The sequence below is a fragment of the Gobius niger genome, assembly GCF_951799975.1.
Source record: "Gobius niger genome assembly, chromosome: 1".
Lineage (NCBI taxonomy): Eukaryota > Metazoa > Chordata > Actinopteri > Gobiiformes > Gobiidae > Gobius > Gobius niger.
In genome coordinates, this window is record NC_136852.1 from 57,785,915 (window position 1) to 57,799,791 (window position 13,877).

A 13,877-nucleotide genomic window follows, 5' to 3' on the forward strand; every position below is an offset into this window, starting at 1 on the left:
TTGGTTGATCGTGTTGAAGAAGCCATAGAAGCTTCAGCAGTTTCCTTTCGCATGGCTTTGTAATTTCTGCTCCATTCAGTCCGCAAGCGAGTCACCGATGAAGCCACTCCAGTGTATTTAGGACTGTGCCTTTGTCACCTGCACTTCAAACTTCCGTAACTTAGCCTTTTAGCTTATTTCGTAAGTATATCACATGTAGTCACACGTTCAGTGTAAACATTGAGTTTCTCAAGTAATCCAGAAGATTCATACATTGTTATTATACTGGTAACCTTCCTCGTGCTAATTGCAAGATGCACAGTATATTTATAATGCCTTCCATAAGTATTTCACAGTTCACCAGTGTACTCTATTTTCATTTCATGACCTTTGTCAATCAGCTACATATTTATGTCAATTGCTAGACATGAACATGTAATTACTGCCTAATTTTAACATGTTCTGTTTAAATTTGCAGTGCATGGTATAATGTAGAATAACTCATGTTAAAAATGGTAAGAATGCAAAGAATAAACAAACCTTTAATTTGCAAATATGTCAACGTGAACATTATGCATATTTAGCTGTGGTAGTCCGACAACCGAACTCAGCGTTGTGTAATTCACTAAATCCATCTATAGTGTCTAATTACAGTATGTATTTAATTGGAAAACTGGCCGCACTGAAGGTTTGTTAAGTTCACCATTCCTGACAGACAACAGTTTATTTAATTGGGTTGTTCTTCTGTCATTACCACAGGGTCATCATCCCTGTGCAACAGATGTTACAGTAACTAATGAGTAGCTGGATTTGTTTTATGAGGTTAAAGTTGAGCCTTTCAGCCCCTTGACTTGAGCGGCCCCCTCATCCAGGAACAACCCTTCATTCACCATCAAGACTCAACTTTGTGCACGAGTTCAGCAATATAAAAAACACAAACCCCTATTTACCATCACCATTTTCTCTTTTATGACGGACAAAAATTATCAAAGCCCAGTCGCATCGTAACTAATGCCCAGTGTCCAAGAGGGGTTCATTTTCATTTTTGCAAACATGTCCAGCTTGGCCAACTGCTAATTAAACATGGTTTCCCTCTTTCTTCACTGCCCTGTATTTAACTGGAGTGATGTGTAGTTTACCTCTCACTGTGCAAGAAAGCAATAATCACATATTCTGTCTTGTCTGGACATCCGTAATCAAGTAAAAGTTTCCCAAGAAGCACATTGTGTTGTTACTTTTGGACAATTACAGAAAGTTTTTTGTTTGTTTGCTGTATCATGACCTCTGAGCAGGATACAATGATACATAGACTTTACATATATGGTGATGTGTAAATGAGTGTGCCTTTAAAAAACTAATCCTGTGCCTTTCTAGCATTATATCTCCACAAATTCAATAACAAATACGTGTGAGAGCAGCTTTATATTAGTCGACTTGTCAGTTGTTATTTTGCCAGTTAAACAGTTCATATAATATTCCTTTGAAATGTGTCTCATTCTTTTGAAATTATACTGACTGTGGACCCATGATTTAGATTTGTTTTTAATAAATAAAAAGTATTATTCATAAAAATCATCTTCTTGTGCCATTTTGACTTAATCGTTACACTGTTTGTATGATAGAACCTGTGTTTTAACCAATAGTTATTATCAATTTGTAAATACGCAATTTGTTATAATAGCTGACTAGTCACAATCTGAATCAATTCTTTTTTTTTTTCTGTTTCTACCTTTTCTTTTGAACAGAAATATGAGCGGTGCTGTTCACCAGATTCTCATAAGCAATGACCCACACATCCCATACTTCCTGCGAGTAGATTGGTCCCGTGACCTTGGTGCTGGATTCACGATTGTTCTAACCAATGGCTCCGCAGCATGGATTGGCGAAGGTAAACATTTACTAATTAATTTAATCTGCTTTTGGGATACAATGATTTCTAGCAATCTGTTTGTATTAGGTGTTATTAGGTGTTATATTAAATGTCTTTCTTTTTTGAAATATACAGTATATATATATATATTTTCCAAGTTTTACAAGATTGGCAGCTACAGATGAACCAAATATTAAATTGTACAAGGTTGGCATTGTGGTGTCCGTCAGTGTGCTTGTCTGGTTACCTAAGCACATGAGAGTATTTTCTTCGAGGACACCTGGAATATAACAGGTCTCTCTTAGTTTTCTATTGCGGTCCATCTGCACAGTTGACAGGCAGACACGGGGTTGTGGGAGCTCTGAACAGGCTTCTGGATAGTCAGTCTTTGTGTGTTTGATGTCTTAATTGGGACCCTCTGTGAGCAGCTGTGCTGCAGCTGATGACATTCTCCTCAGGTGTCATGGAAGTTGTACTTTTATATGTCCCCCTCAGGCATTAAGTACAGGTACATTTTTATACTTAAATACCGATCTATGCTCAAAGTCTTCTTTGCAGCATGTTGAAATAAGAATAGTGAGGTGTCAAAAATGCTGTAATCTGCTTTTTTTTATTTAATAATATTAAATGTATATGTAAAGGTAACAGCTTAACGCTGTTAATGTTCTGTTTAGTTTCAGAAGAAGAGGTCACAAAAGGTGCCAGTGACACTGGAATGTCCAGAGACTGCTATGTTGAAGAGCTTCATCAGGCTTTAGTCCAAGATGAGAGAGAAAGAGAGAAGACCAAGTTTTCATTCCAACTCACAGCTGATCACCTTTTGTATCAGAAGATGTCTGCCAATGTCTCGGTAAGCAATACATACATTTTTACAACACTTGAAATGATTGACTTTGACATTTTATCAAGATCAAATATGGAAATGAGGATAAAGATCTGTGGTTTAAAGACACTTTTGTTTTCAGTAAATTTACATTGCATTCCACTGCATCCTTACTGTACCCCGAGGAAAACTACATCTAATGGTGGGCTGTAAAATAAAAGGGGCTGTTAAAAAGATAAGCTTTATAGTTTCTCTCCAATGGAGTTGATTTCAAAAGACACACCTCCTGGCTAGGACTCAGTTATGGAGCTTGGTCAAATAAATAACATTATTTTAGAATCCATAATTTTTTTTCCTTCTCACTTCAGCATCATTGCTATAGATTTAGAATTGCATAGATACATAGCTAACATAGGACTCAAACATAAAGAGGATGGAAAATAAAGTACATCCAACCAACTAAAGGGTCTTGTGGAACCGAATGAAAATCATCACAGACAGTAGTAGTCAGCTTGCGCTTATGCAGTCTTGTAATGGAAAAGTTGTCCAGTTCTTCTTACGTCAGTGAAAGGACAGGGCTATCTGCTGCTTCAGAAGAGATGTTTTTGCATCTGCAATCCTAAGCAAAGAACACTACAAAGCCGTGCCACTGAGTGGATTTTACTGTTATTCTTCAACTAGAATGTGAATTGGGTCCTGGAACTGGTGATTTCTTAAAGGAACCTTATATATAAGGTCCCTTTATGTTTATGTAAGGGACCTTTATGTATATATACATTTGCAACCATAACCTTTTAATAGTTTATTCAGACATTATTTAAAAAAAATATATATCTTTAATATCTTCCTGAAAGACAATCCAACTGCTTTGGCTAGTAAAAAGAGCACCAGAATCACTCAGTACTTGATTACCGTGAAGCAGCCTGTGTGGGGCAAATGCAAAAATCTATAAAGACCAAGGCAAACTACTCCACACACCTGTTTTTTGTTCTTCCCATTTGGTCTCCTTGAGTTTTTGAGCCTGTCACAGGTTAAAAGTGTAACATATTTTCTCAGCGTATAATTTAAGGCTACACAGAATCTCTAAAAATGAGACATGTTTCCCCTGACAATAGATGAAAGGGAGGACTACTCTCAACAGCTGGTGATATCAATGTGACAAAGATTTATGAAAATGACCTTGGAAGTTGTAATGATGAGTGTAATTTGGATGTTCTTAGTAGAGTAGTGTACAGCTCTTCAGACGGCCAATAGAGAGACACGTTTTGTGTGAGTAAAGTACAGAAATATATGTATTTCATTACATTACAGTCAGTACATTGAACAGCATTCAGAGAGCTGTCACCTAGTTTATGCAAACTCTCCTCTCTGCGTTGTGCACTGTTGCAGTTATACAAATGATCAATGATGAAATCATTTTAGTTGTCATAATCTTTGATCTGTATTTCAATGTTCAATGTTCAAAGTTTACAGAAAATACAACTGTGCATTGTGGGTGTTGTTTAATGGCCATTGTGAAGTCCAGTGTTACACTTTCCCAGTGCTCTTAATTACTGCTGGGTAGTGCTGCTAATTGTCTAAGGGAGGTTTATCATTTTTATCTTTACTAGGGGCACCAGTCTTAACTCTTAAGAACTCTTTCTTGCTGGAATTGAAATCTGGACTTCGACTTCAATTTGATGATAGTGAACAGAATGTTTGAATGAAAAGGCCTCTGATAATGAAAGCCTTGTGTGCGGTGCCCTGTGTGGCATGTCATTGTTTTCTCTCAAAGTGCTCTTTTGAAACTCCACACCTACGTTTCCCTTTCTCCATCTGCAGCTTGACCTAAAGCTCTGAGATCAATTCAAGGCACACAAACAAATAGACCACACACTCACATACCAACAAAGTTTTGAACACAACAATCAATACTCCTTAATTTTTGTCTCCCTTTGTTTGCTTATGTTGTATCAATTATGTTGCAATTATAGGAAAAAGATAAGAACATAAAGAGAACCATCGCACAGCATTTGGGATGCTCTGACCTCCCACACACTGGCACTGACTCTAGGACTTCTCTCTAGAGTCTCAGGGGCTAAACAGCGGTTTAAGAAAATACACTGAATAAATGAAAAGAAAACAGGGATTGTTTAATTTTAAGGAGTTCATTCATAAAACAACAGTCTAAAGTGCGCTTTGTCACAGATTTTTCAAGGGTTTTTGAGGGAAAACAGTTTTTGTATGGTTTAAAAACTGTAAAGCATCTACTCAGAGAAACTAATGACAAAGAAGGGATATTAATGTCAGAAAGATGAACGGTGTTTAACCTAGCTGCTGACAGGCTCCGTAATTATAGTGTGGCCTTGTCCTACTGTAAATGTGGAAACATTACAGAACTCACAGTGTCAGTGTCTTCACTTAAGCTGTTAGAGTGTGGCTGATTTACAACTGAAAGACTGCTTCACTTGAAGCACGTGCAGATTTTGAGAAGAGAAGATGAAAAGATGTTCAAAATGTCTATATTCCGATTATAAGTATAGGGCATTGTAAGCTTTTGAGCTTTTAGACTTAATTATTTAAAACAAACAAGCAAAAGAACTGGTCCATTATTTATTTTAAATATTCCTCGGGGTATTCTGTACAAAGTGGAGAAGTATGGAGCTTTAATACACAGTGTGTTTGCTGAAGTCTAGGACCTTGTGTGTTTTTATTTTTGACAAATGTCCATTCATACTCACAGGCACACTGCACAGGTTAGGCAGCTGTGTGAAACAGCTGTGTGGCCTGTCAGGACACCGTCCACTCAGGACAAAAATGACATGAATTTTATGGGGCCTTTTGAAGATTGGTGATGTTTATGACCTCTAATACGATCAAAGAGGATGCAGCACCCTGACTGTAAAATGTAATAAAACTATTGTTCTAGCTAAAAATTAATAATTCCATGAGCTGCCGAGAAATCTTCACATTGTATTCTATTTGAAGTTGTTGATTCATTAAACTCACAGCTACAAATCATTACAATTTAAGAGCCTTAATTCGGTTAATCTTTTCAAGACAATTCAGTTAATTTTATTTCTTAGGTTGACATAACAGCTTAATACACAAACATCATAAACAGTGGGGAAAAAAAGTATTTGGCCAAAATCCAATAGAATGTCTGTGTGAAACTGACCAAATACTTTTTTCCCCACTGTATATCACGTATCACTAGTAATTCATACAGTAGAATCACTAGTAATTCATAGAATCACTAGTAATTCATAGAATCACATAGAACTCTGATATACAATTGTTTTATATCTAAGATGTATGTAGTATCAACAATTTTTAATTGACGATGATGATGTTTAAATGGTCACATTTATATTGCCCTTCTCTACCTATATTTGGCACTCAAACCGCTTTACATGAAGGAGCCACTCACCCATTGTCAGACACTGGAGGCGAAGTGTGCACCTGCAGGATTTGAACCACTGACCCTCTGCTCACAAGATGACACGCTGCCGTGCCACTTTACTAAGTAGTACAAATGCTTTAAGTAGTTGTCTATACTCTTTTGTTTCATCCTCAGCTGTTTAAAGTCCATATAAGAAACTGACAATGAAAGTACAGGCTGTACTGGACTTGGCAGCTCTTGGAATTATTATTTTTTTTAGTTGAAACAATAGTTTACAGTTAACAGTGCTTTTTTCTTTTCCCAGCAAAATATTGTGTGCTAATTTTAAATGCATGGCGGAGCACAGTGTCTTCACCTTTTATCTGAAATATTTGTGCTTTTTTTGTTTTTTCATTTGAGCCTGTGGCTGACCTCCATGATATGAATCCAATGAGGAATGTGCGATTGCAGCTAAAACCTACCTGTGATTCAAATGTGTCATCAAAGAGGAACAGAGCACAGGAAACTTGAGTGACTCAGAGCAAAATGCTCAATTCACCCTGTATCTTTCTCAGACAGAGAAACACACTCATCATTCCCTAAAGTGTCAGACCTCAGACACATTCTGACCTAATCTTTGAGACATCTTCTTATTGGCAAAGATCTTGAGACAACACTGAAGTGCAAATGCTGATTCAGGTCCGCAATTTATTCTGGTCAAATCGACATGACAATTTTAATGGTCACAAAATATACTTTTTTTAATGGATTAAAAATGATTACTCTCATGTTCAGACTTCACGGGCATCTTCTAAAATTAATAAAGTTAAACTCTGATTTCACTCTCAAATGTGAAGTGTTTATGACATTAAATATCATCAGCTTTTCTGGACACTCAGAGAGGCTTTACATTGGCTGTTGAAACTCTGCTCTGTGGTCTAGATCAGGGATTCCCAAACCTTTTAGGCTGTGACCCCGAAAATCACCAAACCAACAACCCCCCACTATAAAACACACTGTTGCCGCTTTGATTTATTCAACTGTTATGATCTGCGGTTGCTGCTGTTGGTCAGGTCTAGGTTCAACAACACTATGCACCCAAATAAGTTCAGCTCAGCAGACTAACTTACCATCCTGAATGAACAGGTTATTCCATCAATCAATTTCTTCTTCCATAGCACGGGCATATTCCAAGATGACAATGCCAGGATTCATCACTCTCACATTGTGAAAGAGTGGTTTAGGGAGCATAAGACATCCTTGTCACACATGGATTAGCCACCACAGAGTCCATTGAGAATCTTTGGGATGTGCTGGAGAAGGCTTTGCACAGTGGTCACACTCTCCCATCACTAGTAAAAATCTTGGATCTTTTGACATTGCAGAAGCTTATTGAAACAATTCCACAGCGAATGCATGCTGAAGGCTAATCGGCGCTAAAGGTGGTCCAACAAAATAACAGAGCATGTGACTGTTTTCTTTGTGGCGACTTTTTTCTTTTGGTCAGGAATTGTATAATTAGTATTTATAATTTCAAGTAAAAAACATTTCACGATATGTGGCTTGATTTCCAAATTCCAAATATTTTCTTGAAATCATCTCTCCCCACTTTGAGAACTCTAGGTCTAAATATCATTTCTAAAACATAAAATACATGTCTTATGGCAAAATGTACTACCATAAACACATCATTGGAATGCTACAAGGACATACACTGCAACATAAAAGCTGTTTATGTGTTTAAAGCTTCAACTATCTGTCCACTTGTCACCCAGACGACCCTGGAGGGAGGACTCTGCAGGCACTTTACTGGTGCAGGCGGATACTTTATGACTATATTTACAGCTGCCATCATTTTCTGAATGTTATCAGAGTAATCTTATTTGCTTTTGTTGGTCTGTGTTTGTTCCTCCTTTCCCTTAGGTTAATCTGGGCTCTGTCGAGCTTCAGCCAGCACCAGACCCCCTGGAGCTAAACCGGGAGATGATTGGTCAATCCCTTAAGCGGCACTTACATCTGGAGGCAACAAATTCCCAGCTTTTACAGGAGAATCGCAAACTCCGATGTGAACACAGCCAAATACTTAAAGAGTAAGATACAACAATCTGTATACTTGTTCTTTCTAAATTTGAATATTCCACACATTTTCTGTCTTGTGTTCCACCCAGTCACCAATGTGCCATGTGATTTTTGTAATATCTGGGTTTCATTATTCATAATTATGGGCACACACATGATTTGAGGATTAGTTAAATTAAATGGTTCTTTTTTAATCCCTGTGGGGAAATTCTTTCACTGCATTTTGACCCATCCTCCAAAGGTGTGGGGGCAACCTGTAGGAGCGGTGGGCAGCCACAGTGGGCAGCCACAGTAGGCAGGCGTCCCGGGAGCCATCTCCACATGCAGAGCCAGGCTAATGGTCACAATCACCTGACTAAAGGATTTAAAGTGCAACTCAACGGGCGTGGCAGAGCCTTTCCCCACCCACAAACTAAAGTCAAAAATTGCTGAGAAAGGGGTGGTCTCGGAGGCTTTGGGGGAGACGAGGGGGGTGAGTGTGTAGGCGGGGTCTGCTCTGTTGACAGTCTCAGACCAAGCCCCTAGATCTGACAGGACTGACAGACTGCTGTTACCGGTGTCACCACTGTGCGCAAGGTTTATTTTTTCGTAGGAGAGTTGGTACATTCTCATGACTTGTGATTGCTTGATGTAGCAACTAGTGATGCGCGGGTCAGGGTTTTTTCATTTGGGGCAGGTTCTAACCCGACCCAGCCCGCCCCGCAACGTTGTTCTATTTTTACAACCCGCCCCGCCCCGCACTCGCAACCATTAAATATTACGCGTTACAAATATGATCCGTATGAACAGTACCGGCGTGTCATCGCGCGCGCTCTCTCTCTCTCCCTCCGAAGAGCGCTGGGCAAGAGGGAGAGAGGAAGAGAGCAGAGGTCGGCCTAACGCGAAGTCACACACAGTCACACATACGGTGGAAAACAGGAGATATGAGCTCCACAAAAGCGTTCTCTGGATCACAAGCTGCAAAACGCTGCTTGTTTTATGAAAATCCGACGTATATTTACGCCAAAAACCTGCTGTAAAGTCGACGGTGGAACCCGCAACCCGCGCATCATAGTAGCAACTATCCTACGAAAAAAAAAAAGATCGCCTCTGGTAGACGACTCGCTCGCTGTCAGTGACTGCGAACAGAGAGAGAGCATCGCACAGCAGCTTTTCTAAGGGATTTATTCCTCTACGCCACCTCGGCCGAAGTGTGAGCATCGCAGGGGCGCCATCTACTGGTTTGACTCATGAGCTCAGGCGGTGTGTGCGAGACGCGTGTCCTGGTTGCTACGTGACGGAGGCGGAGGCGTGTGTGGGCGGGGCCACAGAGGCACAGAGGCAGAACTGATGACGTTTTGTGGACGCCGTGGACACACTCTCCTCCAACCGCAAAATATCAAATGTAGTTGCTGCGTGAAACCAGTAGGGGGCGCGAACCATGCGGTTTTAGACACTAAAGTGAGATTTTGAACAAGTTTGCCCCAAATGTCAACATATTGACTGGGACATGTAGCTAACTCTATTCAACAACCATTTAGACCGTTTATCAGCAAAAAAAAGTGGATTTGGTGTTTAGTTACTCTTTAAGTATTGTACATGTTTTTAGTCTTAGGGGAAACCAGAGTACCTGGAGGAAACCAACGCAGACACATGCGACACGGGGCGACAGTGGCGCAGATGGTAGAGAGGGTCGTCTCATGATTGGAAGGTCGCGGGTTCGAATCCCACCTCCTGAAAGTGCACATTGTCGTTGTGTCCTTGGGCAAGACACTTCACCCACATTGCCCCCAGTGTCTGCGTACATTGGTGTATGAATGGGTGAGTGGATCCTTGCTGTAAAGCGCTTTGAGTGCCTAATGTAGGTGGAAAAGCGCTATATAAGTTGAGACCATTTACCATTTACCATGCAAACTCCACACAGAAAGGCCCGGGACGTTCAGGCTGTGAGGCACAAAGGCCAACCACCGTGCCGTACCTCTTTGTGAATTACGCTTATGGTTAATCACAGGAATCTGAATTGACCATATATCTGTGTGTTACCAGGTTGGACTCTTGCGTTAAAACTAAGAATGTTCTAGAGAAGCAAATGTACTCCCGTTTTGTCATGATCCTCAACGACAAAAAGTCCAGGATCCGAGAGCTTCAGGAAGCTGTCCGGGCCCTGCAACAGAATGATGACCAGCCCAAAGCCAAACTGAGGAGGCAAAGGTGTGCAGCATTCAACATTATATTTGATTAAATATTGAGATTTTTTTTTTTCCGTCCACAATCAGTTTGAGTGATAAATTATAATTTGTCTGAAATCCTGACCCAGCATACATTTATCCTCATCATTCATTTACACACAACTGTCTTGTTATCATTGGTGAATTGCTAGTTTAAGTTGTTCTTATTGTTGCCTCAATTAGGGATCCATCTGGTGATGACAATGGCAGCACTGACACAATGGAAGATCAGTATTATCAAGATCCAACACTTCTCATCACAGGTACATTGCAAATTGTATCTGTTGCCTTTGAATAAAGAGCATTAAAATCGAATTAAAGATGTCTATGAAAAAATGTAAAACTACAACATTTGCTTGTAATGTCATAGGCCATAGCTCCACTCTTTCAGCTTTTATTTTCTAATAAACTGGGTAATTGAATTGGATTAAACAGCCACACCAGCCATTACTTGTGGGTGCAGAGTTCTGGGAAACTGTACGACTGAGCTAAAACCCCACGAACCAACGTGCGCAATGATTGTTTCAATACGACTTGCAGTTAGGTGGTCTGCATCACAGAGCACTAGCGTGATGTCATAGCACACACTGATTCATACCCCCTCCAATATCTTTTGCGTAAGGCTTCTGTTGTTCTCTCAATGGCTTCGTTTGTCTTTGGAGCCGAGCTTAAAGGCCCAGGGGGACTGTTCATTTGAGAAGTGGCCAAGTGGGCTATGCTTTACCGTAAGTTCACACATGCTAACACCTTCAGCTCTGCTGCTTCCTAAGATGAAAGGAGGATGGACATTGCGCATAATCGCTCTCCTTCAGTTTATTTCAGTTAAAATAAGAAAAGTAGAAGCTGTTGAATGAAATGTTTTAACTTTTACTTTCCAACCAACATCTCGTTGAGAATTTTGTTTACATGCACATAACAAATGATCGTTCTCATTTGAAAATGTATCTTTGTGTTGCACTTTTATTCAATTAAAGCTGCACTATCTGAATTACTCCATTATCAAACCTTTGAAGGGCAGGTAGTTGAGTGAAATTGTGCTTTTGACTTCCTGATTCACACTGGAGGAAAATGGACTACATTTAGATGCACAACAGCACACATGGTCTGTTTTTCTTCCACAAATGTTGTGTTTACAATGAAGATATATGGGGCCAAATGAAGTTTACTCTCACAAGAAAATAACTTGATTACCACAGCTTGAATGGCAAAAAGAGACAAAAACAAAGAAATCAGATCATGGGATGTATTTCCAGTGTAGTTCCTCTATGTAAATTTTACCACTCAGCCAACTTAACAGATGAAGGACTCTTCCCCTCATACTTGACCTTAGTTGAGCCATTTGCTCAAGGCTGTGGTTTCATACTCCTCCGTCCTGACAAGATGAGGAATAACAGTCTTTGACCTGCTTCCTCTTGGGGGTTTTTTGTCCCCTGGAGCTTTGCTGATAGAGGCAGCACAGGAGCCATCACCAGAGTTAGAATGAGATAGAGGAGAGTGAGCCAGGTGGAAATGTGTGACTTTGGGGATCAGTGAGAGTGAGACAAGAGCTTTTCACTTAAAGCTATTATACGTATTATCAAGTGGATCAGATTTAATAATAACGTGAACATTTCCAGAAGCCTTTAGGTGCCCCTTTTAATCTGTCATGTTGCATTTGTTAAGTCTCACAGCTTAAGGACAAACTTCGAGCAAATGAATGGGTTCCAGATCAGACGTGTATGGAATGCCAGATTCTTTCTGATTTTGCCTATCTTTAGTTTAGGTGTTCAGGATCCACAAGGTTGTCTTTAACAACGTAAAAGCCATAAGATCTACAACACTTGGACCTTAGTTTGTAACTGTCACTCAAATCCTTTATACATATATTAACTTCATTCATTTGTTGTTGTGTTTAGGCCGAAATCTGGTTTGCCATGGGATTCTTGTTGACCAGAGTTGTTCCTCTGAAGCAAGTCAACAACCAGAGCCACTCTCCTGAGGTATTCACTCACTGATCTGAAGAAAGCACAAAATAATCCCAAGATGTCATCAGCAAGTTTTTATAGTTGCATATAACAAGCTAAATAGTTGGACAAATACATTATACATACAAGTACACTTAAAACTAACACAAAAAGTACAATATGTCCTTCAATTCAGAATTAATTATCATGTAAAAGGTTTAACAAAGGTTTAAATTATCGTGTCCTGGTCAAGTTTTAACATGTTTCTCTTCCCTTTATAACCTCGTCCAGTGGATTATTAAATAAACACAACAACTTTACTTCTATCTTTCTATGTTTTTCTATCGTGTTTCTTTTGACTTGAACTGTATGAAGACTGGTAAAATCTTTAGCTTAAACCTATTCTTCAGGTAAAATATCTGCACTATTAAAATAAAAAATATTAAATAAATAATAAATATTAATTAAATATAAATATTAAATATTAAAAAACTACTATATACAAAAATAACTACTAAATATACCGAAGCAGTTTCCCTCCAAAGTGTCTCGTTTATTTGTCCTTTTTTCTCGTGGACCAGCACAGAACAACTGCTGTGAAGTCTGCTGCAACAAAAACTGATAGTCAAAACAAAGCATCGAAGACTATACCCTTTGTCAACTCTCCTTCGTTCGTTCTTTTCATTTCCAAATAGGATTACACAGCATGTAATTGATTTTGCTCGTTAAACTCGCATTTATGGTATTTTCTATTTATATACATGACGCCAGATGTTGATGAGGTTTTGTTTGTTGTCTTCTCCTCTGCTGCCAACTATAGGTCCCGGGGTCATCACAGTCATGAACTCAGTAGACTGATAGTCTTTAAGCACTGCTCCTCTGACTCTTGGACCTCGCTGTGTCGTTTATGTTATAGATGTCAGTGAATAACCACAGGTGGCCGGCGGGATAATCCTTCAACACACGCTTTACGGCTTTAATAATCCCTATAGGAATGTCACACTTTCACAGAGACAAGACTTTGTTGTATCCATTTTTTTTGTTTAGTTTACAGTAAGATACTAGTCGATACCAACTAATTAGGAAATTACACAGCTTTACATTGGTTATACAGTGCCAACAAAAAGTAAGTACACCATCTGGACTTTCTCACATTTCTGCCAAAATTAAACGTGATAAACGTGATTGGTGATTGGTGACAGCACGTTGTCCAGGCCCTGAGGCAACAAAACAGCCCCACTCCCTGATTCTGCCTGCACCATACTTCAAAATGAGCATAGCGTTTTGATGTTGATGTCCAGTTCCATTTTTCCTCCACCCATGACGATGTGTGTTCCTCCCAAACTATTCACCTTTGGATCCAACTGTCCGCAGTATATTTTTCCAGTAGTGCTGTGGAGCATCCATCTTTCGCAAATCAAAGTTGAATAGTTTGGGAGGAACACACAACGTCATGTGTGGAGGACAAATGGAACAGCACATCAACATCAAAACGCTATCCTCACTGTGAAGTCTAGAGCAGGAGAATAGTGGTGTGGGGCTGTTTTGTTACCTCAGGGTCTGGAAAGAAAAACCTGAGACATTCACAACATGCATGGAATAAGTAAGTGAACCC

General features: G+C 39.5%; 1 protein-coding gene across 1 annotated transcript; it reads left to right on the forward strand.

Annotated features, from left to right (window-relative positions):
- The first annotated feature begins 25 nt into the window (after nt 1–25).
- LOC306978639 (DNA repair protein XRCC4-like) lies at nt 26–13,291 on the forward strand. The gene is made up of 8 exons (XM_079577293.1): nt 26–180; nt 1,725–1,867; nt 2,524–2,699; nt 7,957–8,123; nt 10,138–10,302; nt 10,503–10,582; nt 12,215–12,298; nt 13,083–13,291. The coding sequence occupies exons 2-7, from the start codon at nt 1,729–1,731 to the stop codon at nt 12,295–12,297; spliced, it is 810 nt and encodes a 269-aa protein (XP_079433419.1). The 5' UTR covers nt 26–180; nt 1,725–1,728; the 3' UTR covers nt 12,298; nt 13,083–13,291.
- The last annotated feature ends 586 nt before the right edge of the window (nt 13,292–13,877 follow it).